The sequence below is a fragment of the Accipiter gentilis genome, chromosome 32, assembly GCF_929443795.1.
Source record: "Accipiter gentilis chromosome 32, bAccGen1.1, whole genome shotgun sequence".
Lineage (NCBI taxonomy): Eukaryota > Metazoa > Chordata > Aves > Accipitriformes > Accipitridae > Astur > Astur gentilis.
This window is the reverse complement of record NC_064911.1, coordinates 15,828,622-15,855,199: the sequence shown is the minus strand read 5'-3', so window position 1 is coordinate 15,855,199 and position 26,578 is coordinate 15,828,622. Positions and strand designations below refer to the sequence as shown.

Sequence of the window (26,578 nt, the reverse complement as noted above, 5' to 3'; positions counted from 1 at the left end):
CAGCATTTCTTACCGAGGCGCCACGCTGCAGAGAATAGAGAAGAAAATTCTTCTTTGTCCAATTTACTTGCTAGCTTTGTATCTCCAGTGAAAGCCTGATCAAACATAAGCTGCTGCATGAAGTAGGACACATTTGTTTACTTTTCTTTCTTTGTGTGTGTGTGTGTAATTTATTCCTTCATTAATTCATCTGTTTGCTCATCAATCGAAAGTTTATTTTTCTTTTTCTTAAAGAAACACTCAAGTCTTCATGTTACTGCAAGGTCTGTGTGTTTGTAAAGTGGGCTCCTGCAAGCCTTTTGTTTTGTTTTTAGAAACAAAGGAATTCCACACTAAATTGGACAGAAAGCAAGGGCTTTAGTCCACTGAACCAGGAAGAGCAATTTTATTAAAACCGTATAAGCAGTCCAATGCAAAAGGTAAGTGAAACATGGCCCATACCGATCTTTAAAGGTTTAACGGTATTTTCATTCCTAATATCACATTGAATGAGAGCTCATTTTTTCTGTTTGTGGCTCAGGATGCACAAAGTAAACATGTCCCTAGGAGAAAAAATAATGTCTTCAATACAAACTGCGAGTCATGGCTCGTTTGGAAAGAGAACTAGTGAGGGAGCAGTGCCATCTACAGACTATATTCCTGCATCCCTGAGCAGGGAGAGTTTCCATGGGCATCTTCTTCAGGCACAGCCATGTATGACTAAAAAAATGTCTCTCAGCAGTCTGCAGTATGTAGCTGAATACCTCTTGGGGATGCGCAGAATAAATTTTGTATTTTCTATTGTTTCTTCTGGCTCAGGGGTCTTTCTAGCATGCCTAATAATCTGAGGGTTTCTCTGAAGAAGGAAGAGTATTTTACTTTGTGGGTTTGAACTGAAATCTCTGGAGGGCTGCACAGTGCTCTGAGAGCAAGAGTTTTCAATGTTGAAAGAAAAATAATTCTTTCCATAACACAAATTAAAAAAAAAATAAAAATCTTCAGCGGTGAGGAGACGTCAAACCTGTAACATGTGTCCATGATTTCCCACCAGGAGAAAAAAATGTCCCTGGTAGGCACCAAAGCAATGATTGTGAAGAATCTTCAAAGAAACAAAAAGCACAACTGATTTGTGGAACTTACTGCCAGAGGTTTCTGTGGGTTCATGTGGGTTCAGAAAAGAGTTAGACCACTGCACAGATGGGAGGAGCTGGTCCTTAAATGTTATGAAAAAGAGTAGTCTGGATGCAATTTTTTTTAAGGAAATCCCTAAATTTCTGAGCTCCTTTGTGAGTTCTTGTGCATTGTGGCTTGTTTTCGTTCTCTAGACATCTGTATTTGCTGCTAATAGGGACAAGATACCCAAGTACAGTGGACTTTCTCCTGACTCAGTGAATCCATTACACCTGTATTTGTAGAAAAAGCCGAGCATGCTTGCAGGAACTAATACTAATATAATACAAAATCTCAAATGCAAAGGAATAAAAAAAGCCAATAAAGGTCTAGTAAACCATAATTCATGTTAAGCAAAATAATGAGCTATGCATGGAACTTTCTCCACTGTAACATGTGCAGAAAGAAACAGTATATCTTGCTAGATGTTTCCCCAAAAAACCCCAAAAGATAGGCACGCAGGCTTGGAGCCTGAGAAGACTGCCACAACAGAAGATATCAGAACATGAGTAAAGAGATTTTGTCACTCTGAATTTATATTGCATAGTGCTAAAAGGAATTGATAAAAGTGATTGCGTCAATAAGCCTATTACCTCTCTTTGGGGAAACTCAAATAGATATCTTCCTACTTTTAACCCAGCTCTTTAAAGTTGTGAGGAGTCTGTAATTGGCCTTGTAAGAGACAGAAATGTAGCCACCCCTCCTCGTCAAAAGTTGTTGGGTAGGATTTATGTATTTTCTTTCATTTCATTTTATGTCTAAAAGCAAATTCTCATTGTTACTCATGAAATACATCAGCACAACTAGTCATGAAAGTGGCTTTATATTTTTCTCTTACTCAGTTCAGGATTCTTCCACATTCCTCCACCAGTGTTTTCCACTTCCTTTTGCTTCTTACTATCACATTTTCCTTTGGCCTTTAGAATGGCAGCAGCTCTGAAGTGGTTAGTGAACATCAGATAAACTGCATGAGATTCGCATGGTACCAGTCTGAAGTTATTCTGTTTTTTCTGCCTTCAAAGGAATGAGAGACCTGATAGCTTCCATTTAAAATGTGCTCATTTGGAGGCTATCACATTCCCTCTGGAGTTCTCACAGGACTTCCCGTTTTCTCAGATATAATCAGAGGAGACTTCCAATGTTAATCTCAGTTCTCCTAATCAAAAGAATGCAAATTTTACTGCCCAGTCTCAGTTTGACATCAGCAGGACTGATTACTACTTAGGGACAAGGGTTATGCTAATCTTGTTCTTCCAGGGTAGAAAAATTTTATAGCTTTACACAGTTTGTAAGATGCCACCCTATTGCCCTTCCTCCTCCTCCTCATCACTGATAATGTTCACGTTTGATTCGCCATTATCATTAGATTGCACAGTAGTAGTACTAAATGACTATTTTTATTGCAAAGACTATATATATCCTTTTCCCTAACTGTTTTGTCCCTGCTAGGGACTTTAGGAACAAATTGAAATTTAATGCAGGGTATGTTTTCTATTGTGAGCTACGTATATCTGGTCTGGAAGTGGTAATCGACGGCGACGGTGTGCCACATTGTTTGCTGCTCATGTACTTGTTCAGTTCTTGATGCATGCTTCTGGTTACTTACAAAATAATGCTGCTTTTTCAAGGAAGATGTTCTGCCTGTATTTCTGCATTTCCTGCTGCTGTCCTTAATATTGTTCACGTATTCCCTAGCTGCTATGAATGAGAGCATAGCAACCGTTCTGGATGGGAATGCTAACTGAAGATAGCTAAAACATGGAGATATGCAAGAGAATCAACTATTCAGACACCAGACTGTGGGGGCAGAAGTAGATGATTAATAGTCTACTGAATTTGACCTAAGTAAAGCTCAGTGGTTTTTCTTCAGTATTACTTAGACCTTTCCATGTTCATAGTACCGTTTGTACCACTGTAAGTAGTCAGCGTTATGCAAAGGTAAATCCCTAATATTAGAACTGACAGTAAATAACTTGTGTAAACTCAGCTTATTATTGATGAATCAGGGATGTGTTTCAGTGTACCTACCGCAGGAATAAAATTCTGAGATAAAAACAGGAGCTGTGAATGGATCTTCCATTATCCTCAAATTGACAAATATGCCAGCCACTTTCAAATACGATAAAATCAGCTCTATGGAAGAGGTTTTTACTTACCTATTCGTCTCATCTATGCCGGGACACACTGATTCTCACCCAAAGTATTCTTCAGAAATACACAATCCACAGACTCAAATTTTAAAGTAACATTGTTATAAGTAGTAAAGTGCCTTACCACTTATCGCACCTAAAAATATATGTGTTTTGAAAAGACAAATTTCAGAGTAATGGATAACAAGGAGTTGAACAAGCAGGAGTCTTTTTTTTTCTTTCTTTTTGGCTTAAACCAGAACAAAAAGCAAACTGTATTTGAAAGTTCTGATGGGTTTGTAATGGGACTGAAACTAAAACAGTTGCAGTCACGGCTGAATCCAAACTGCAATGGGGCAACGGTGTTTGTTATGGGAGCCCCAGAGCTCAGACACTGAAGAACAAGAATGTACTCCCAAGACGAGTTTACAAAGTCACTGATGTTCTGATCATTTTGCTCTGGTTGTTCTCATCTAATACCTTTCCTTTGACTGGTCCATTTTTAATTTTTTTTTTTCTATCAAATTAACTGCAACAGCATTTTGGTTTATGTAAAATTTGCATAACTGACCTATGAGACACTAAACTATAGCAGAACGGAAAATTAATGGAGAAAAAAAACCATAGAAAATTTAGAGTTTACATTCCTCCTGCTGTACTTTTCACACAAGCTAACACTAACCAAAATTACCCATAAACATTTCATTTTATAGTCTCTATCAGGCTAGAGATGATAACGTTATTGAATCAGCCTGGGAAAACATGAAAATTTAGAAGTTGATTCTGCCCTTTTTGAGCCTTTGCAGCACAAGTTGTCATTCAGGGAAGCTTGGATTGAGAGAAAACCCAAGCGTATGGAAGCTGCCTACAGTCAAACTGAAAAAGCCTTGCACAGCCTTCTCCTGAACCTCCCTGGGAACGAGTGGAAGAGTGGGGGAAGAGCGAGAAGAATCACACCAAGCGTTGCAGGACAATTTAAGCTGTTTTGAGGCCTGATTTCTGTCCTGAAATACTTGCTTGGTGCTGTAATTTAGTCAGATGCTTCGTCAGAACAAGCAGCAGAACCTGAAATCCCTGAATTTTACACCATCTTTTATGCTGGCAGATCCAATATGGCCTTTTTCAATAAAATATTTAGAAAAAAAAATGCACTTTTACATTGTCGGAAAGGTTTATTTTTAGTCTTTCTGTCACTCCTCTTAATCTGGGCATGTTTATCAGCACCACTCCTCCTGGGCTGCCTCTGTGGGGATATAATGTATTCTGATCGCATAGTGTCTATTCAGCTATAATGCTGTTGAGTCAGTTGCAGACATATTTGAGCATTTGATAGTTTAACCTTGAAATAAATGGTAGTTGAATATCTTTTCACCACACCCAAATATGTTCCTGACTAGTCATCAATTTTTATTTCCATTCCCCTGTCATTATTATAATTCCATTTTTACAGCAGAAAATCTCCCTCTTTAAAATATTGTTCATTATGCAGAAATAAACGACATCACCATCGTGCTTGATATACACTCGTTTTGTGGGGGTGTTTACAGCATGTGTGGGGGTGAATGCATGTTCTCTCTGAAATTTTATCTCAAAGTTAAGCTGAAAATCTGCGCTTTGGTTCCAGGCAGGAATGCAGCTGCATTCCTAAGGGGAAAAAGGAGCCTAACTGCTGGAGCAAAAGCAAAACAGCTATTTGGCTTCAACAGCATCAGGATTTTGTCCTCCTTACACTGGAAACATAAAGATAGGAAGGACTGAATAAACAACTATTTGTATTTTACAAGGCATGCTACGCATTCTGGGTTATACAAGTCCATGTTATTTGTCAGTAATTGCCTACACCTAGTAGGAACTAGGTGCCACTTTTAGGAACAACACCTAGAATGAACTACTAGGGACTACAACTAGTACAAAGATTTTTTAGGAACACATTCAGAAACACACGACGACTATCCTTTCCAGCCTTTCTTCTCACACGGATGCAGCATTGCCAACCCTGTACTAACAGAGCTCAGGAAAGGAGGCTGCTCAAAAATTAGTTTTCAGGTGCCACCTGAGCAACAGATAATTATTCCCTGGCATGTGCTTATACATCCCTGGAAAGCTGAAACGACGCAGGGGTTGAAGGGTGCATTTTTGTAAGCTGATCGTGGTTCACGGGCTAGAAGCTGAGCCGCTCTGAATCAGAAAGTAGTGTGAACCCTTGCCAGCCAAGGAGGGGTTTTGAATGCACTAAGGAATTGACTGAAGATAAAATTAAAAAGGTACAGGGTCATAGAGGCTGCACTTCCCCTTATTATTACATATCCTTATTATTACATATCTTTATTGTTAAATTACATATTCCTACCTAGCAATCTTTCTGGATAGTTTAGTAGGCTATAATTTATATCTTTTTCAACCTACAATAAATTTACATTGCTGATATATTTACTTCTTTTTTTGTAATTACTGTATGAAAAGACTTACCAATGAATCTCGTAAGCCTGCATAATAGGTCAACTGGCAAACAGAAGTCTTGTTATAGTAATGATATATACGGTGCAGGCTGTTTATGTTTTTCTCCAGAAGATTAGGTATTTGACTATAATTTGCCAAAGTATGGTGGACCTTTAAAACTGAAAAGCTAGAAGGTCTATGGTTGCCAAAAGATGGGAATCATTAAATATATGAAGTAATAGGTAATGAAAAAGTTTTGTGCACTGCAGTGTATAAAAACAATACAGTCATAACCAACCGATAGTGAAATATTCAGGAACAAAAGTTCAAAGTTCAGATGATGGAAGAAATGTTAATTTTCTTTACAATTCAGTTGCTACTGGGGAAAAAAAGTAAGCTTGCTATGACAACATCCAGTTTTATTTAGCTTCCTTGTTTACCATAATATTTCTTCAAATATGCTACTAAATTTTTAGACTCATCTGTGTAGAAGCCCAGGATCATGGTTATGATTGATGAAATCAAGTTGTTAAATTACTTAATTATAGTAAATTATATAGAGAGATAGGATTTTTTTAAATTATAAAATGTTAATTACTTAGAATGGAGTAAATTATTTTGCTAGGTCTTTTAAAGTCTTTAAAGATTCTTGCAGAAACAAGAAAACAAATCCACTTTTATGACGTATTTGAGCAGATACAGTATTGTAGTAGGCATTTTTATCCCATATTTGAGCATATTGTGAAGTAGGTAAGGACTTCGATATGTTCTGTATTTCAATGAAAGTTTCATATACTAAAGTAAGAGACTTACTATGCTACTAAATTTTAAGTACAAAACACTTGTTTAAAATAACCTAGATTTTATTACCACGCAATCATAATAGCACCTAGAAGCAAAGTGACATAATCATCTCAAATTTTTCAATTTGTCAAACTTAGATTGTCTCTGCCCCAGTAATGTCTCTTTTATTAGTTTTCCCTGCAGGTATCACTGAATGTTTCGGTATGGCTTTGTATTCTGACAAGGATTTTCCCAGCCTGCTTTTCTCACTGGCGCCTTTTAAATCTAGCAGCCAGCAAGGTGATTGCCCTGTGTGGTTGCTGTAGGTTGGGTTGCTTCTCTTTCCTTCGAAACGGTAAGCTATTTTTAAATTTCTCTTACATTTTGACATTTTCCCTCACTGCTCTGAAATGCGTTCCGAAAATGTTCCTGGCATGTGCAAATTCTGTTTTTTTTAAAAATAAAAATTATAGACTTAGGAGGTAGATATGGAAACAATATTATCTCAGGGGAAGGAGAGCTTACTAGCATAAACCGGATGGCTTTGAGGTAAAATAGTAAAAAGTATTCAGCTACCCTAACAAAATGATAAGACAATAAAATAACTTGTAATAATTTGTAATAACCATTTCTTAGAAAATCTGTAAAAAATTATGAGAATAATTAATCAAATGGTAAAAAAATGCTGAGGCTTTAGGAAGCTAATACAAAGCAAAAATTGTCCTGCCTGCCCTACAAAATAGATTAAAGCCAGTAATAAGCATAAAATCTGGAGAGCTACCTGTGAGGAGTCAAATATTTTAATGATACTTGACGAATAATAGCACCTGAATACTATTGTATATGCTAAATAACATCCTTAAGTCTTAAGATTAGGAAGGCAAGGAGACATTTTGTAGCCTTCCGAGCACACAGAACTCTTATTTATTGCTGTAGTAAGCCATCTAAAAACATTGAGGAAGGTGAACAGGAGATGAGGTGATAGATAAACAATCCATTTAGTAATACCATTTACTGCCACTGTTGTTCCCATGTGTCTGAAAAGTTCTCATTTCCATATGCTAATGAGAATTTCTTGTCAGTCCCCAGTAAATTTCATGCTTCAGGATATATTTGTTTGTTTGTTTGCTTATCTCAAAATTGTACTTACAGGGCCTTCAAGTACAGTCAAAAGTTGATATTGCAAATCCTCCCACTTCTTGCCCTGCGTTCCAATATTTTAGCAGCGTCCCATTGACTCTTTCACCCGCTCGGTTTTCAAAGCATCGCCTACGGTACAAAACCTGCTTTTTACCACTTTCGCATTTCACATCTGCCACACCGAAGCAGAAGAGAAGAAAATCTGTTTAATTGTGCTTCCCAGAAGCAGTGATCTGTTCTCTCCCCTGCCACCTCCTTAATGCATTTTTATTTTCTTTACTACAAGTGCAGCAAGGTTCATTGTACTTTCTCAGTAGGCTACAGATAGCTTACAAGAAAATTAGTGTCTTAAATGTGTCTCGGTGGTATATTGGTGTCCAAAATCTGGCAAGAGGGCAAGACAATGGAATTTAGACCTGGGACTTGAGAGCACGGCGTCTCATAAGCAGGGAGGCTTTGATAACGATAATAAAAGGATGCCAAAGAAGAAGGAGTCCTCAATTTCGACATGGATTCCAAAGGCATCCTCCAACCTCCTCCTCTAACCCCTTCCCACGCGCACACCAAAGTACCCCGCTCCTCAGCGGCGCGCCTGCAGCGAGGTGCCACCTGCAGATCCTTACCACAACTAGGTAGTAAAATTGTGTTATAAAGCCAGGTTATTCTACCCTTCAAACAGCAAACACCTGTATGCAGTCAGCTCATTTCTATATTTTTGTGGGACACAGCTGGCCGTGTAAGGTAGCTGTCTCATTCAGAGCAAGGCATGAATCAAAATTTCAGATGCGGGTGTACAAAATGCGTGGCTTCGGTTTTCCAAAGCAGGAGAGAATGTTTGCTCCAGTTTTACTCGCAGAGTAAGCGTTCAGTGACATTATCCTGCACCGCTGTTTCACAGACCTAAAATATATATGATGCTCCAGTAAGAAATCAAAGCCAAATTTACACTGCAGCTAAACCAGAGGTCTCATACCTTAAAGAGAGTGAGTGGACAGGACCGGGCATATCTTCAGCAATTAAGAGAGACGCATGGGATGTGCCGCAGCTCTACCCCTGCGAGGGGCCAGACCTTCTCATCACAGTGCAGCAGCATGTGCTCAGGGCTGCAAAAGCCAGAACAAGAAGCTCAGCTATTTTACTATTCCTGCCAGGTACTATTTGTACAGTATTAGAGCCCAAACCAAGTCCAGAATAAAAATTAACTACAAGAGTATCATATAATTACAAATATATGCAAACACATAACTTGATATAATTTTTTTTAATACAGCTATATTTACATAAATGCATTACATATTTGTATTTCTGAAAAGTAAATATAAGTTTACAAATATAAATGCTTATCTTGAAATAACTGATCGAAATTTCAGAGCTATGTTTTCCACATACTTTAAAAAACAATATTCCATAGGACACTCATCTAGTAAACTGTATTTGAGGTGTCTCCCTGTATTAGAAGCAGCCATGACAGAACTATCTCATGTCAGGTTTGATCATTTGGGAAATTTATGATAGGATACAGAATTAAAACTGAAGTATCCTAAGTTGGGTATGCAGTTTGATTCACTACGTCTTTCATGCCTTTTCTGGTTCCCATTTGCATTAACATTATTGGAATAAAAAGGAACATTTCAAGAAGACTTTTTCTCACAACAGAAAATTCAGACACCTTATTCCTTCACAAATTAAAAATACAGGGTTTTTTTCACAAATGGCAAGTATTGTATTAAAAAAAAATATTCCAAGCTTTTTGGTTTGCTTATTTTTCTGAAACAGTCTGCGATTCACAGTGCCTAATATTTCAACTGGAAAGGAAAAGGCACACTTCCATGAAATTTAGTGTTCCACTGAAGTAAGGGAAACAGCAGTCATGAAATACTGTGTGAGAAAACAAAATAAAAAGTTAAAGTCCCTTGTGACAAATTACACTGCTTGAGAAGAAGCCATGTTCTTATTGGTTTAAACCTGGACAGTAAAATACCACAGATTTCCTCTGAGGATAGTGATTGTTTTTAAGAAGATGTTCCTCATTTCTTCTGTATCTTTTGATAGCTGCAGCATATCTTCTTCCTCTTACAGGAATATGCCTAATATTCTAAAAGAAGTATATGCAATACAGGGGACTGCTAGTTTATGCATAACTATGAAAACAAAGCAGTTTTGAAAAGGTTGTTTGTTTGGTTTTGGGTTTTAGTTTGGTTTTTTTTTTTTCACTTCTCCTAAGACCTTTATACATAAAATTCACTTACATACAAAGTTCAAAATTCAAAATACATACAAAATTCACTTTATGTTGGTCTGGGAGCCTGTGTGACCTTCGGCAGACCTCCTGGGTCTGGAGGGAACCACCGTGACCCAGCCGCTCTGCCCAACGTGGGGTGACCTGCAGGTGACCACCGACCCCATCCACATCGGCACCTGCCCCGTAACCCCCAGAACCGGCGGTGCTCAATTACCGAAAGCCGTGTTCCCTTTCCTCCTTTCCCCAAACCATCTCAGCTTTCCAGGTTACATACCTTATTTATGCATTTTCTGTAGCCGATAGTTCTCTCTCTTAATTTCCTATGGCAGGCATGCAAATGTAGATGTCATCTCTTTACGCAGGCTTTGTGATTGCATTTCCCTGTGGATGTGTAGGTTTGTTACTTGGAAGCATCAGCTTCCATCCATCAGGCTAAGGAGATAACAAAATGGAGGAGATCAGACCTACATTAAAGGAGTAAAGTTGCAAGTGCTTTGACCCAGCCTGTTTACAAAGCCAGATGGACCATAATGTCCTGAAGATTATTCAAGGTATCAACTGCAAGGACTGTTCAGTGCACGCACTCTGAGAAGGCAATAGGAAAAGAAAGGGGCAAAGATCGTCTTCCCTTTCTCACAAAAAGGACATAATAAGGATCAAAGGATCTTTCATTCTCCTTTTCTGTGGTATAGCATCAAAATCGGAGCTTAGAGAGGGAAATAATCTCTATGACCAATGAGTACGTGAAACGTTGGCTGTTCCAAAAGAGATTTAGTAAAGCATTAACCTAACCGATTATCACCAGGTTTGGTTCTGTTTGGTTTTCTCCACTAGCTCTCTAGGATTACGGTTGGGGATGGCTGACGAGCATGTCAGGAGAGGATGAAAGCGGCAGGACTGCAGCAAAACCTGCTTGGGGTAGAAGCGAAGACACAGCAGGATGAAAGACCAAACCTAGACTAGAAGTAGGGCAGCACAGGAGGACCTGTAGAGTAAACCACTGTGTTGAAGACCTTTTATTCACACTACAGGCCGTAAAGATATTTTACTTTGAACTAACTCTAGCCTAGGCCCATGAACTGGATGCCTGCAAGCAGCTGGAACTCACCTCCTGGCTTAGTTTCATCTGAAGGGAACCCAGCTCCTGCTCTTCGAGACCAGTCCACGGTGTGAGCCGAGGCACGGTAAATGGGAGCGACTGGAAAATTCACTTCAAAAGTACACTCCCAATCCAAACGATACTGCTAACGTTGACCGCTCTTATGTCGTGTGAAGGCACAGGGACACTTAGATAAAGTCATTTTTTGAAAATAGGACCCAGCGCCATATTGAGAGAAATAAGAGAATTTTAGGTGCACAGCAAAATTACTTGTTTCTTGCGATATCACTTTGAAAACTGCAGATATTTTAAACTAGTCTGAGGACAGATTGGGGGCGGACTTTGTTTGGGTAGGGTATGGCTATATATATGAATCCCACATCTCTAATTTAATTCATCTTTAGTCCTAAAAAATCCAGGAGCTCTGAGTGAAATATTTATGTCATCTGTCCATGTGTTGCCTGGCTCAAGACAATTCTGTTGGCTCCCAACTTTCCCGTTACCCCCTGTCTTTAAAAAAAAATATTCAGACTATAACCTAAGAAGGAGGTCCTGGATTTTCTCCATTGTTGATTTTTAAATTAATTTTAAAAATCTTGAAGAAAAGAAAAAAATATACCTGCATAATCACAAAAGTTACAACACTGTAGTCATTATCTTCTTGTATTTAATTTTGAAGGAAATAAATTTTACACAGGTTACAATGCTGAAGGGGAAAAGAATATGTGCATGTAACAACAACTTTTATTTCTGTTGTGAAGCAATATACCTTAAACAGCAGTAAACATTCTAATGAAATAGCAGCTGAAGCAGTAGAGCATAAAATTAATATGCATCAAATGACAAAAAGGAGATGATCAGTTGATAGGCTGTCCCATAAACTTTGCATGCATAATTCAAATGATGTTTAGCAATTCATGGATCTCAGTTATAGCCCTTTTTTATTGCCAAGTCACAAAGTATATTTGTTCAAGTAATAATATCACCTTTTTTCATAGCAAAGTTTAAAGAATTCAGATGTCAAGTATTTGATTCGTCCACAAGTGCTTTACAAATGCAGGGCAGGGTTGGGGGCAAATGAATATAGCAAAGATTTTACTGAATACAAAGACAACAGAGCAACTTTTCACTTCCCCCCCCCCCCCCCCCCCCCATATTAACTTTAGCATAACTTCAGCTCCCGGAGAGAGACTTATACTAAAACTGAGAAGTATTCCAGTTTTCAAGTTGATTACTTGAACATTGAGACAAAAATGCCTGCAGTTTAAGCTGTGAAAAACAATACGATACAGATTGCCTATAGAGAAAGAGTTGGAAAGGGCTGAGACATAGAGCAGCTTGTATATGATACAGAAAGAGTTTATATTTAGTAATTGAGAAAGAGTCTGACATATTATGCTGTTTGCATTTCATATCCAGATAGGAACAAAATGTTTTTCTTGATAGACAAAATCTCAGGCTTTAGTCCTTTCAGCCTAAGAATTATAATACAGGCACAAAGCGACTGTGGCCCTTGAGAACAGTCAGCAATGAAAACGGCATGGAAATGTAATAGTGACAAAGATATCAGGAAAGTGATATGTTCCTATTATATGCCTGAGAATGTGGATGGATTCCTAAAAGAGGGGGATGAATGTAGCAAAAGAAGAGGCATACAGCAGGTTATTACACAACCATGAAGTTCTCTGCTAATAAGGACAGCACTGAAATTAGATAGTTAGAGAATTTAGATTTCACTAACTTTTTTTTTTTAATAAATCAACTGGGTAATTAAATGGAAAATAGCACAGTCAGATGGACTACGAAGATGGTTATTATTGTCTAAGTATTAATGTGCCACTGGAAACCTTAACACCACAGGTTTTAAACCAAATAATTTCTCTTGCTGTGGGACTTTGAGGAGTCTCTTCCAAGATTAGAATGCCCGAGAGAGACCAAGGTAAGGCAATGTATCGGCTAACTGGAAAATCATTAGCCAGGAAGAATATCCAGTAGGAAATACTTTCCAAATGTGTCCAAACATTTCACCTGCCATTAGTGAATGAGATATCTAATGATAAAGGTGTACTACATAAGGAAATTCTGTTTCACAGAGAATTTCAAAATTGTCTTTGTTTTGAATTGGATACACAAGCTGCAAAAGAGTTCATGGGGGGGGGGGGGGGGCGGGGAGAATGCTGTCTGTCAATCAATCCTGCTTCTTGCTGCTTCATATTGGTGCTCATCAAAGTTAAAACATAAAGACAAAACTAGATAAGCAATTTGAAAACAAAAATGGATCTCTTGTTTCAATGATATTGAGAAGGATGTTTGACTATTAAAAAAACCTCCGCGGATTTCTTTTCAAATAAAATTCCTGTCAGAATCCACACAGTTCTTGAAACTTTAATATTGATAGAACTGCACATTCTCAGCGGATTCAGCTCTTCCAACTGAGAAGCTCCATCTCAAGAAAGGTGGCCGCTAGGGCCTATATGTTAGGAAAAACCAAAAGTATCAGTTGAGGCACAGGCCTGTGCTACCTATAGATGCAGAAGACTTCATGCAGCTGGATTGCTGAATGGGCCCCCTACAAACATTTTACTCTGAAAAATGTAGTAGATATATATCATGGTTTTGAATCTATTCTCCCTTTCTAGAGGCAGGGTATGATTTACATGGTGCTCCAAGTTATGAGGAAGAAAATGTATTAAACTTATTTGGAATCCTTTTTGGACACTTGTAGTCACTTGGAACGAAATCCTAGATATGCTGAATTTGCTGAGAGGCTCAATCATGATTTTTAAGTAGTCATGATTTCTTTCACCCGTCAGTGTCTATTTCAGCATTGCAAACTTGCATTTAGCCTTCTTGGTCCCTCAGATTCTCCCCTACAGACTAGAAGAGAATGATTTAATATCGTGAGGATAAAAGTGGAGATCCCAAAGCGTTATATATTTTTTCTTTGATTATGTGCTCTCGCTTTCTTGCGATTTTACCCCTTTGCCCTCTCCTATTTGATTTTCTTGCTAAGCATCCATTGTAATAAAGTGCCATGTTCAATGGAGTTGCAGCAAGCAATTTAAATAATAGCAGGTGTAGATGTGTAGGAATTTTGATTGTAACGTGCTACTGTGAAGAACTCATGCATTTATAGTGCAGTATATTTCTGAAACCATTATGGCAATAAGCCAATCAGCTTAAATGCGCCAGGGGCACGGCTGCAAATGTATAGAGTTGATGGAATTCATTTCAGTTACTTATTCTTGAGGTAGGATTAGAGGAAATTTTTATCAGTTCATGCATCTCCAATTTGGCCTGCAGCTTTGAGCTCTGGCTACAGCAGAGCTCTCAAGCTGAGCACAGATGGGGCTGGATAGTATCTGGGTGAGAAGCTTCCAAAAAAAAATCTAAATCCCGCGATGTGTAGGTGTTGGTAACTCACTAGGCAGTATGCTTCCCTCAGGTCTGCTCCTTGCATCCGTGCCTTTCACCATGGTAGCAAACGCCAGCTTGCTAGAAGTATTTCCTTTGAAGATAAGAGATAAGATCAAGTTCCTTATCAGTTGAAAATCCTATTATATGTTCTCCAGTACTAGCCTTGATACCGTGTCTAGCTTCCAGCTCAAGCAATTCCATTATATTCTGTCTGCTTTTCCCCCATTTCATTTTCAAAAGGAGCAAATTAGAGCTGCTGTCAATATAAAACAGCTATGACCGCATTTTGCGGAGAATTAGTTGAGGCAACCTGTGTTAGAAGAAAGGGGGTTTTGTTCTGGGTACTAGTCACGACCAGCTGCAAAAGCTCACTTTTTTACATATCTGTTGAGATAACTTTAGGACTGTTACTTTGTTAGTATAATCTCTGTAATCCCTTCAAATTACCCTGAGTCTTGCGGTTCAAGTCAAGCTTTATTTTTTGAACTAGGACTTCAGTTGTGCTAGAGGACCTCAATTACAAGTTCAAGCTGCACTGCAGCTAGGAATACTCTCAGCATGTTATGTAGGTAAATATAACATGACTTAGAATTTACCATCCTATAAAGCATTTGCACACCCATTAGACAAACGCTGAACAAGAACTAACACAGACTGCTCTGGGGCAGAGTAGAAAAGGCCATTCTTCAGGTGCTTGACAGCATGTTTTACCCTTCAGTTTTAACACTACTTTGCAGGCTGGGATAGGTGGCTCTCAGCTCCACTTCTAGCACATTTGTTGCTTAGGAAACTCTGTTAAACTCTCCAAACACGAAGGAGGTTTTTACCGAGTTCTCTCACGCCACAACTGTGCACGGAAGCTGGAAAGTGAGTTTGGTGCTCAGAAGCGATGCTGAAATACCACTGGGGATGGGGGGTGGGCGATGCGGCACCATAGCTGTGTGAAATGTCGGTCATGCTGTGGGCCAAGTTCTGCTCAAGTTACTTCTCCTGCCTGTAGAAAAATCAGCGGCATTGAATGAATGCATACTAAGGGTCTCGCCTTAGCCTGAATGCGCTAACCTACTGACATTGCTTTGAAACGACACAGTGGATCATTAAATTTTTTCTGCAGGTAACATGAGTTGGACAAAGTACAATGGAGGAGGTAAGAACGGCACTGTGAAGTTACATAGAGGAACATTACTTTTATGAAGTGCTTAGGAATCAAAAGCTGCCTTTGCACGCATTGACACACCATCATCACATCTCCTCAGTAACTCGCCCCCAAAACTAACAAATGTAGACAGGATGATAACTGATGTAATTTTGGTGATGAAATTATCTATGATCTACTAAAATTTATTCAAGAGATGTTGTCATCCTGCAGTTTTTCAAAGAAATACAGAAAAAAGTATTTCCTGTAGTGATGGGAGTGCATTTTGAAAGACGGGAGATAAACCAGCCTAACACGCAAATTATATCTGTAATAGAACGGCCATAGCTATCGTATATCACTAAAACAAAAGCACATGGGATATCAAATTTGTCTCAGAAGGCAGGTGGTTAGCATGGGCTACCTCTTTTATTCTCTTGCAGCTGAGCTATTTTTTCAGTCTTACTGAGTTTTTGGTCACTGCAGTTACAAGACAAACTGAATGAGTGAGGTTCTCTTCTAAAAGCTCATCTGCGCACCCACAAAGGGGGTCAGAGAGGCAACGGAGGGGGGGACCCCAAATAATACCCTGCCCAGCCACTGCCAGGCCCATCCCAGGAGCCATCAGCCCATCAAAGCCCAGAGGAGCACCAGGGCACAACAGCGGGCAGGGGGGAACCCCAACTGAAGACTCAACGGGAAGGGTATAACCCTGTCCAGGTCCTTCTCAGAGCTGCCCCAGCAAAGCCCCAGGCCCAGTATCCAGGTGTGAAACCCATCACCAGGAGGCACTGGGAGCAGCTCCCTGCATCACCTTTTGGACTAAGGGTGGTTGCTGTCTAGGGGTGGGACACGCTATGGGATGCAGGGGAAGAATACTTTAGGATTGCACGGGATTTACTATGGGGTGTTTAAGGGAGGAATCAGAGGTGAGAAAAAGGAAGGGATTTAGGCAGTTTGGGGAGGAACAAACGGAGGGGCCATTTGCACGTAAGCAAGGGATGGTCATTGCAGTTGTCTGGCCCTGCCCTCGATCATGGCAGTCTGCCTGTCTACTTATTAAAGACCACCTTCAGCTGCTTTCCAGTAAGGGGCTCTTTACCTTCTGCGTGTGTCTGTCTGTCTGGGGATCTGTGGTGCCAGCAACTGGAGCGGGGCTGCAGCCTCGGGAGCTCATAAATCCAGATGCCATCAGCTGGGGAGATGGAGAGAGCTGGATGGATCCACCTCACGCCTACAGCTGTGTACTCCCACTAACGGTCCTCCGTCCTGCTCAGCCACAGAGGGGAGCAGGATGAGGCCACTGGTGCTGCCTGTGTTTTGTGAATGCCACGAGCGTCCGCCTGTGACCCCCACAGCCAGCTGTCTGTCCGTATCTGTATACGTGGGGTGCACGCATGTGCCTGCTGGGAATACATTTTCAGCCTCACTACCAGTTGGACCTGGGGACACAGAGTGGCAGCAGCCTCACCTCCCTGAGCTGTCAGATCCGGCGTGATATACTTTATCATGATATAGTCGGAATTTCCAATTGCAAATTCCTCTAACAGAATGAACACCAGTTTTTAACAAGTCTGAAGCAGGTCTGCTGCTTAGCTTCCTCAGCGCAGTTCTTCCCTTTGACAGGACAGATTTGTTTCACTTGTCGAAAGTAACGTCTGCCCCAAGAGTCCACTGGTCACCATGATAGCCACAAGGTCCTCAATCAGTGCTGGCAACCATAACGTGCAGATTTAAAATTCCCCATTAAAACTACTCAAATACAACAATACATCTTAATACATGCTGCCATTTAAGTGTTAGATTGTGAAAGGTCAGACAGAGCCGAGTTACAAATGGACAAAGGTTCTTCAAGGTGCAAAGACTGCCTTGTACGCCTAACTTTCAAAGCTCCAAGTGTAAGCAGTGATTGCTCTTCCAAATTAATAACTAGGCACATTAATGAGGACTTGCTTAGATACATAAAATTTGTGTGATTGCATGTGCATATGACAGTATTGGAAAGTGTTGTTCAACAGGAATCACCGTGTTATACCAATATTCATATGCAAAATATTTTGAGGGAGGAAACTATTTAAACTAAGAAAAAATAATACTTCGATAGAGATCAAGAAAAAGAATGAGATTTCAAGGAAAACTGAAGGATGTCACAGAACATAATAGCTAAAAATGCTGGCTTTGATGAAGCAGCATTGTAAGATACAGAAGATGATTAATATTCACCGTGCAGATTACTGGAAAAATCCATAGATGTTTAAAAGCCTTAATTGGCTATTCCAGTCTCAAGAGAGAGGGAAAATAAGCCTGTTATTGAAAAGTACATGAGCAAGAAAGCAAGCTTTTGATAATGTCAGCATGGATCCCAATCGCTCTTTCACGGGCATAAGGTGAATATTGATTAGCGTAATTCCCTTGCTTTTTGGGCTGTGCTGTTTTTACATTTCTGTAAGGAAGTTCTGAAACAGGCTTCAGTTGGGGCTTTTTCCTTCTTTCTTAGGATGCATACGAGCAGTATCTGCATTCTTCCCCAGCAATAGCAACGATATGCTACTACTGCCTTAGTTTTAACGAGTTTAACGTGCAGAAAAGCACGGTGTTGCACAACGTCAGCAATTCTGCAGAGCAAAACGCTGATGGAAATGGCAGGCTGCTGTTAGAGGCAGCGATGGGGTTATGGGAAGCCCACAGTCTCTGTGAAAGGAGTTGGTGAGGGTCTCCAGGAAAACACAGCAGCAACATCTGTGTTTCACTGAGCTCTCACGAGAGAAAGCATTCTGGATGCTTTTTATTACAGGCTTTTGATGAAACTGAGATGGCACCACTGAATGTTTCCAAGATTAGAAATGTTAACGTTTCCTTCACCACATTTGGGAGCTGCTTTTGACAGAGCATGGCATAGCAGCCACAGAAAGACCTGCTGTGTTGCAGATTTTGCCAGGCTCTATAGCAGCCATCATATGCTCCTTTAATCTTTCTGCTTTCTTTCTATTTTATTTCATTTTTCCTCTGCTCCAGCAAAATTTCTGATGTATAAAAGCCTGTGTTGTTTGTGAAGTAAAAGGTCTGCAATAATGATAGTGTTTAACTTTTGATGTAAAGCATTCTTCTTTGGGCATGTTGCAAACAAGATTAGTGGCTTTCCTTTCATATTCTCTGCATACTAATTCCAGCAGAACTGCTATGTTACACAAGCACTTGGTTCCTTTTCCTCTTTTCTTTCCCTTCTATTGTTTAAGACAGTTTAAAGAAGTAAATTAAATCCACTGTTAAGTAGAACCTGTTTCTCTCAGGAAAACATCATAATGATCATTGAGACAATGGCACATGCTGATATTGTAATGAACTGATGTAATGCACCGCATTTCATAGACACAAGGCAATTAGGCACTCAAAATTACGCATCCAACGAGTTTCCCCACTGTCACGGTTTAACCCCAGCCGGCAGCTCGGCCCCACGCAGCCACTCGCTCACTCCCCCCCGGTGGGATGGGGGAGAGAATTGGGAGGGTAAAAGTGAGAAAATTCATGGGTTGAGACAAAGACAGTTTAACAGGTAAAGCAGAGATGGACAGCAGGGCTCCAGCACACCGAACGAGGACTGGGGAAGACAAACGCTCCCAACGTCCCCCCGTCCTCCTTCTTCCCCAGCTTTATGTGCTGAGCACGACGTCCCATGGTCTGGGATATCCCTCGGGTCAGTCGGGGTCACCTGTCCCGGCTGTGTCCCCTCCAACTCCTTGTGCCCCCCCAGCCTCCGCGCTGGAGCAGAAAAAAAGCCCTTGAGGAGCAGAAAAGCCCTTGGCTCTGGGTAAGCCCTGCTCAGCAGTAACCAAAACATCCCTCGGTTATCAGCACTGTTTTCAGCACAAATCCAAAACAGAGCCCCATACCAGCTACTGTGAGGAAAATTAACTCAATCCCAGCCAAAACCAGCACACCCACCCACATTGACAGTTTAAGAACAGACCCTCTAGGGTATTTCTAACTGTTTAGATCAGTTGAGTTTTAAGATATCACAAGTGTCAAGACCACCTTGAAAAAAGAAAATCCAAAAGATATTTCAAATATATCCGCATTTAACATCAAGTACTACAACCACAAGGTTAGAAAAGTGTTCTGCTTTACCAAAATGGTAATGAAAGAATTCAGGCAAGTAGCTTTCCACAAAATTTAAGATTAATAGCCTTCAAATATGCAAGGGTCTTCTGCCACAAAGTTTATCTGTGTGGCTGGTGAATAAATTAAGAAAATGAGGGATTATATTACAATACAGAAGGGTCAGCTTAGATGCCCAGACAACTTTCAAATTTTAAGGGTATTAACACAGAAATAGACTGAATGGGGGTGTCTTAGAGACCTCATCACTGAAATTTTTAAAGACAGGTTAGATAAGCTCTTGTCAGGTATAACATGGTATATAATTCATCCTGTCAGGACAGGAGGATGGATTAGATGATCACCCAAAATCCCTTCCAGCCATACACCTACTTAGAAGAACAGAATATATACCCACTATAATTTATAACCTGTTTTAGCTTTTCTGCTTATCTTCTTTTTTTTTTTTTCTCTTGTCACCTTTACTGTTCTGTACTAAAATAACTGATGGAAAAAGGGTTTCTTTGTTCAATTACCCTTCTATGGTTTTCCAGCTCAAAGACCTAACTGGAAGAAATCACAACTTACTTTCAGCCCACATACTTGATGACCTTCCTATGAAAACCAAAGCACCATGAGGCAGGGAGGAAGAGAACCAAGAGAGAAAACTGCTGCCGTACCCACTGTAGTTTTGCTGCAGAGCTGGGGTATGTATTCAGGCACAGGAGGGCACAGTTCTTCTAATTGAGCTGGACTTTCAACGTCTGAGCTGTTTCTGAGCAGAATTTCTAGATAGAGTAACTAGTTCCAGCTGATTCCCATTAAGTGCCTTAAAGTTCAGCTGCATGATCCACTTAACCTTAATTTAAAGAGTTACTCCATGTTAACTGGGCTGTGATAATTTGTCCACAGCAAATGTCAGTGAAAGTTTTCTATTCAGAACTCAAATATCACAGAAGTGATAGAAAGAAGCTGTTGCAAATCAGTTTAAAAGCGGTAACTTCTTGAGCTTTGGGACTTCTTTATCAGAGCCCACTCAGCTGTCACTCTTACATCCCTCAACTTCAGCACTGTTTAGCTTGTCTGGAAATTAGATAGAAATAACTTACACGTTAAAGGTCATAAAAGTTTCCTCAGTCATTTCACCTTGTTTTGGAACAGCTGATGTTCCCAGCTCAGATCCCACCTGCAACAGGATTTTGCTCTCTTTACCTTATTGGAGAGTCAATTGATTGAGAAGCAGGGTTTCTACCTAATCATTCCAGACATTAGAAATATAACACTGCTCCCCAGCTTTCCAGAAATCCTCCCTAAAGATCACATCCAGCTCTGGTTCACCAGGACACCAGAGTTCTTGACAAAGTAGTAGCACACTGGATGACTGCCTGCTAAGTTGCAATCTTCTGAACACAGAGTCATGTCTGTTCCTATGGCTTCCTGATCCAGTAAAGATCAGATGGGAAAAGATGGGGGGGAAAAAACAGAGAGAAGGGGGGAAAAAAAAAGCATCCTTATTCCAGTACTGATCATTTTGGTCATTTGGTCACTGAGCCCTAACAGCTCATTTCAGTTTCAAAAATAAGAAAAAGATCTGTCAAGCGAGACAAAATAAACTGGATTCTCTCTTTCTTTGAGAAATGGATTCATTTTCTTTGGCTAATTCTTATTTAAAGATGGCAGATATTAGTTGTGTACTTAAAACCTGGAGCAGCAGGCCTGCTAGCTCCTAGCATGAATGTTGCTATGTGTAGAAAAGTTTCTTTCTAAATACCTCTCTTCTGCTCTTGTAGGCTTTACTGACTTTTTTGTTCTTTCTCTTAACCCAGCCCCATTAGAAAAAGAAGATATGAATTGTCCTGCTATATTTTGCTACTCATCTGTACCTGTGTAGGGACACGTGTCTATGTGAGAAGCTGGACTACAGTCTCGGCTGAGAGAAGACGACTAATGCTTTGCCAGAAGTGACTCCAAAGGCTCCAGGTTTCACTTTGCCAAACTGTAGTGATTGATAGGTCAGTGTATAACCTGAATCTAGCCTTATTCTGCAAAGTACAAATCAACAACACCGCCGTAAAAGAGGTACGCTGGGATCCAGCGCCATCGGGAGGTCTTTGTGCCTCTCCACCCGCTCCAGGCAGAGCCTTGATGCCCCAACTAGACTGCACGACAACTTTTCAGACAGCTCAGTTTAAGCAAGGTGAAAGTCATCCTATGCGTCAAAACGGTGAGTGGTTATATAAAACGAAAGGACAAGTTCTTTTTTCTGAACCTGAAACTAGTGCAATTTTCCTTATATAACCTAAGTACACACCGAAGAAAAGGTGTTTGTGTATCATGTGTGCTTGTATGAGCACTCCTGTGGTTATTTACCTACATCTAGGCAGGGTGTCAATATCTAAAAGAAGCTGGGCCAATTTCATTGCTGACATAAGCAGTGAAATGACTACTGATTTATATCAACAACGTGAATGATTTGTGGATTTGCGTACAGTGCCAACTAACAAGTTATAGCCCTGTGACCTCACAGTGCTTGTTGATTTAAGGACATTTTTGTCAAAGTTCCTCTGCCAGTCTCAAGTTGTTTCGGCTATTGAATCTTACTTATGTACATTTTGGATTTAAAATACTAGACTTCCATAAGGTAAAGCAAGCGTTAAAGAGTGCTAAGTTAATATGTATGCACAGATCTCAAGCTGCATCTCAAAATTTCAAAATGTCTTGATGTAACACTTGCCTACACTGTTTGGGATGTTTTTTCAATGAAAGAAAAACAGATCCCCAACTGGCTTTCTGATATTTAGTTTTATTTTGTTTTATTTTGTCTTATTTTATTTTATTATTGTATTATTTTATTTTTATTTTTGCCATATATTGCAATTCCCAGAAGGTCCACTAGAGGAATAAGTTCTGTCTTTGAAGAGAAATGAAAATGACTGACAGTATAATAAATTCAAGCCAGTATATGAGGTCACACCAAAACAAGAAAATTTAGGTTGCAGAACCCCTCCTTTGGGAGCAAAGTTACTGTTTATTAGGCATTAACAGCATTCACAGTTTATTCACAACAGCAAACTGCTCCGAAGTTTAAAATAAACTGTTAGAAAGACTACCCAAAGGTTATATGTTAAACTTGGAAAAGCGAGATTATAAATGAATGCCATGCTTTTTCTTATCTAAAAGAAACACTCGTAACCACAATAACTAAAAATGCGAGTTTGTTTCCGTATTATCCTTTCTCAGATCTCTTCAGAGGGAAGGATATCGCGCAGCGGTAACCGCCGCCGAATGGCGCTTTGTGATTAGAAGCCGGTGCCTAGACTGCCGGCGTGGCAGTCCTGACCACAGGCGATGGGCATCTACGCTGGGGTGGGATGGGAATGGCTTTTTGTACAGCACCGCTTCTATCTATCTGGGACAGTCACTGTGGGGATTGCAGGATTAAATTGCTTGGGAGGCTGCTCTTAGTTAAAACGCCTCCTAACTTCCCAGAGGGCTGGAAAAACCCCGTGCTCGTGAGAAGATTCATGCCCAGAATGCTGGGGATAGAGAGCAGAGAAAATGCTTAAAAATCCTCAGAAGCCATGTTAATATCTGAACTGGAAAGCGGTCTTTGCCGGTGGAAAACTGTGCTGTAGAGCACCCAGCATCAAAGGTCTGGGGCAACAGAGTAGTTTTGCTTACTTCTGCTAGCAAAGACCGAGCAGCTCGCTCATCACAGCTGCCACTGTGGCCCCTTCTTCAGCAGAGGCACTGGTGGAGAAGAGAACAGGCCACCCGGACCGGTTGGTGAGGATGCCCGTGGCCTCCTCTGGGTCAGCTCCTGGGGTAGGTTCTTCCCTGCTCTGCAATATTTTCTGGACTTGACACAGAGTCCTCCCACAGGCACCCTTTTGCCCAAGGTCTGCCTCGTCCTGTGAGTTACAATCTCTCTCTGCCTGCTTCCAGTCAGCTCTTGGCACATTGTCCCCACACTAAAATCAGACCCTTCCCCACTCTCTTCCAGAACCATACTAGTCTCTTCTCTCCAGTTCCTGCGTGGATCTCCAAGCCTTCAGCTTGGTTCCTCCCACAAGTCAGTTTTTAATTTCTTGCTTTGTCATTCCTGTTCCTCTGACCTATGAAGAGACACATCTTTTGCCAGTTCTCTGCAGAAAGCCTTGATAAAATGGTTTTCCCATTCAGATTTCCTACTTACTGTTCCCAGGTGCTTCCATTTGAATAGACAACAGCTAAATGACTAACAGTATTGCTGGTCCAAGAAAAATATGATGAGTACAGCGAGTTCAAGGTGGATTCATTGTGCACAGAAGCAACATTTCTCATGACAACCTTCAGAAAATTGAGCAGAATACAGAATTTGTTCAGATATCAAACCTAGAGATGTAAGCAGGTCCACCTGAGTCATGAAAACTTTTGTATTTAGTGGCACAATAGATCCAAACTGTCTCAAAGTGACTCGTCAGCTGAAAATCCTTGCCTGTGACAAAGGTTCAGCTATTACAATTCGTTGTTAGGAGTACTCCCACAAAGTCTCTTCTGCCACTCAGCAGAAAAGTCTGAATGCTAGTGTGCATATTAACAAATTCTCAGTGGAGATGAAGTTGTTTTAATCTGAGGCTGTTGAATTTTTTTTTTAGTCTTTACCACAGATTCATCTTCTGCCATTAACCACTACTTAAAAGTTTTATCATCATGCTTTGTGCTTTTGTGAAGAGCTTTCTTTGTCAGCATCCTTGAAACTGACATCCTAACTATTGTAAGCTTATATGCTGTTCACAGAGGGAAACATATACATATATATTTATGTTACAGATGTTAGATAAGCTCAGAAGCTATTGTAAACTCATGAAACATTTATACATACACAGTAAATAATTCTCTATATATTTGTCTTTGCTATGTATGTTTACATGCATGTGTGCGTACATATAAAGGCATCAACATAGACTAAGCCTGCTGTATTATGGTCTGAACTGGTCTGAAGTCTGGACTGGTAGTGAAGAGCATGTTACTTACATACTTTTTGTTCTTTGGCATTTTTGGGGAGCTCCTCAGGGCATACAGCCCTACCCAGTTATGTAAGCACCAAAGAGTGTGCATATAAGCTATACCATTGCTTTTCAGGATGGAGATTGTGTTTCTTGCTTTGTTTTGTTTGCTCAGTGACAGCATCCTAGTCCATGATGAGATTTTTATTGCCATGGCAATCCCGATCTGTGGTACTACTTATGGGTGAAGTTGTCCCCCTAGGAATAGTTGGCTGCCTCTCCAAAGGTAGGGCAGGTACAAGATAACAAGTGTCCCCCCTGCTCCTTACCTGAGTGTAGGAGCTGTGATTATCCTTTGCGCAAGGTGGCAGCAAAAGAAAGCTCTTCAAACGCGTTCCTCTCTTCCCCACACACCTCCTATTAAGGAGAGTAACTGCCTCAACTTTTATTAATGGTGTTTTAAAAAACACCTCCTATTGCTAGTGGTTAATGTATATGTGAACAATACATAGAGTTGCTGGTAACTTTTACTTCAGGAACGCTGTCACACTTCTCTCTCCATTTTTTACCAATACTCCCCAGGGGAAAGGCTAGAAAACTGCACACAGAGAAAGGAAAATCATGAGAGAAATCTCCCTTAAATCACTGATTTTCCCTTTTAAAATAGGACTTTTTTCAATACAAACAACTGCTTTGGGAGAAAGGATCAAGGCCAAAACAAAACAAAGAAAAAAGAATGTATAAGCTTGATGCTTAATTAAGACATCTTCATTCTAGCTGACAAATTCTGATGGATGTGCCAGCAGTACACCATGTTTCAGCATAATAATTTTGTATTTCTGTAGGAATAAAGTAGCCTGAAGTATCTGGCTTTCAAAATCCTACCTAGCAATTACCTAGATGAAAAGCAAAGAAAAACACGGAGTGCATATCAGTAGTTCTCCTGACCCCGTAAAGCATCTGCTGTTTGGATATTTTTAGAGGCATTTTTGTTTGCTCTTTTGGGGAATAGAGTTACTGTCCTCTCCTGGAGCCCAATGTGTGCAGAATGGAATGTTTTACTCCCAGTGTTACAACTTGGCCAAGCTACTTTAAGTCTCAAAATATTCCTAACACATTTTCCCCATACAGAAGAAAGCCTTAGGTGAATATTTTAATGTTCTTTATCGACTTCAACTCTGTTAAAGTCAACAGAAGTAGTTCACTGACTTCAGTAAGCCTTTCACAGAGCCAGTATCCGAACTATGAGCAGAACTGACGATGGTACCCTATTTTAATATTACTGAAATATGTGAAGTAAATGGCTTGTTCTTTCCCCCTTCTGTATGCCAACTATGTTTAAAATGTAAACCTAGACTGCTGCTTATTTTGAAAAAGCAGTGATTACTCACCTTGAAAGTACAATATCGTAAGCGTGATCTTTATTCAGAGACATGGTAAAAGAACAGCCAGTTGGCTTTGGATATGAACATTCTCCACAACCATAAAGCTTGCTTTGATGACTGTAATCTTATTCCAAAAACACTGTGTTAAATAAAAATTAATGTCAGAACTCAAAGAATATTTTATTATGGAATACAAAAATACTATCTATGTAAAAACAATAAGTTAGTTTATTTACAGTACTTTACACTATTCTGCTCTAGGGCTTCCTTTGCATTGGATTTATTTTCATTATTTTACATGCCTTTATAATTTTGCACAAAGCATTTCCAAAAGCATGTCATCCATGTTCACTGCTCCAATGATGGGCCTAAAGAATAGTTCGGCAATCACATTAGCATTAATAGATCTTAACAAGGATAGAACAACATTCAGCTTGGCAAATCTGGCTTCATCACCTCTGTGAATGAGTCTGACATGTTCATTTAGAGCTTGTTGTGCTTCCCTCTGCAGTCCTTCAATGTACTGTGTACACTGCAGTCCAGGTAGATCTGAAAAGAAAAATAAATTATTTTGCTT

General features: G+C 40.0%; 1 protein-coding gene across 18 annotated transcripts in view; it reads right to left on the bottom strand.

The window, feature by feature from the left end:
- NR0B1 (nuclear receptor subfamily 0 group B member 1) overlaps nucleotides 1-26,578 on the bottom strand; it is a 48,484-nt gene that overhangs the window by 19,126 nt on the left and 2,780 nt on the right. For 4 of the 18 annotated variants that reach the window (XR_007510253.1, XR_007510251.1, XR_007510255.1 and 1 more), the window contains exons 2-10: nucleotides 26,458-26,550; nucleotides 26,008-26,140; nucleotides 15,226-15,392; nucleotides 14,406-14,489; nucleotides 11,601-11,687; nucleotides 10,991-11,168; nucleotides 10,157-10,314; nucleotides 8,614-8,743; nucleotides 7,651-7,769 (exon numbers count right to left, since the gene is read on the bottom strand). Coding sequence is in view for 3 of the 18 variants with exons in the window: in XM_049834720.1 (XP_049690677.1) it covers nucleotides 26,306-26,550 (245 nt within the window). In the remaining 15 variants the exon portion in view is untranslated. The other 14 variants (XR_007510250.1, XR_007510254.1, XR_007510257.1 and 11 more) reach the window with 14 other exon arrangements.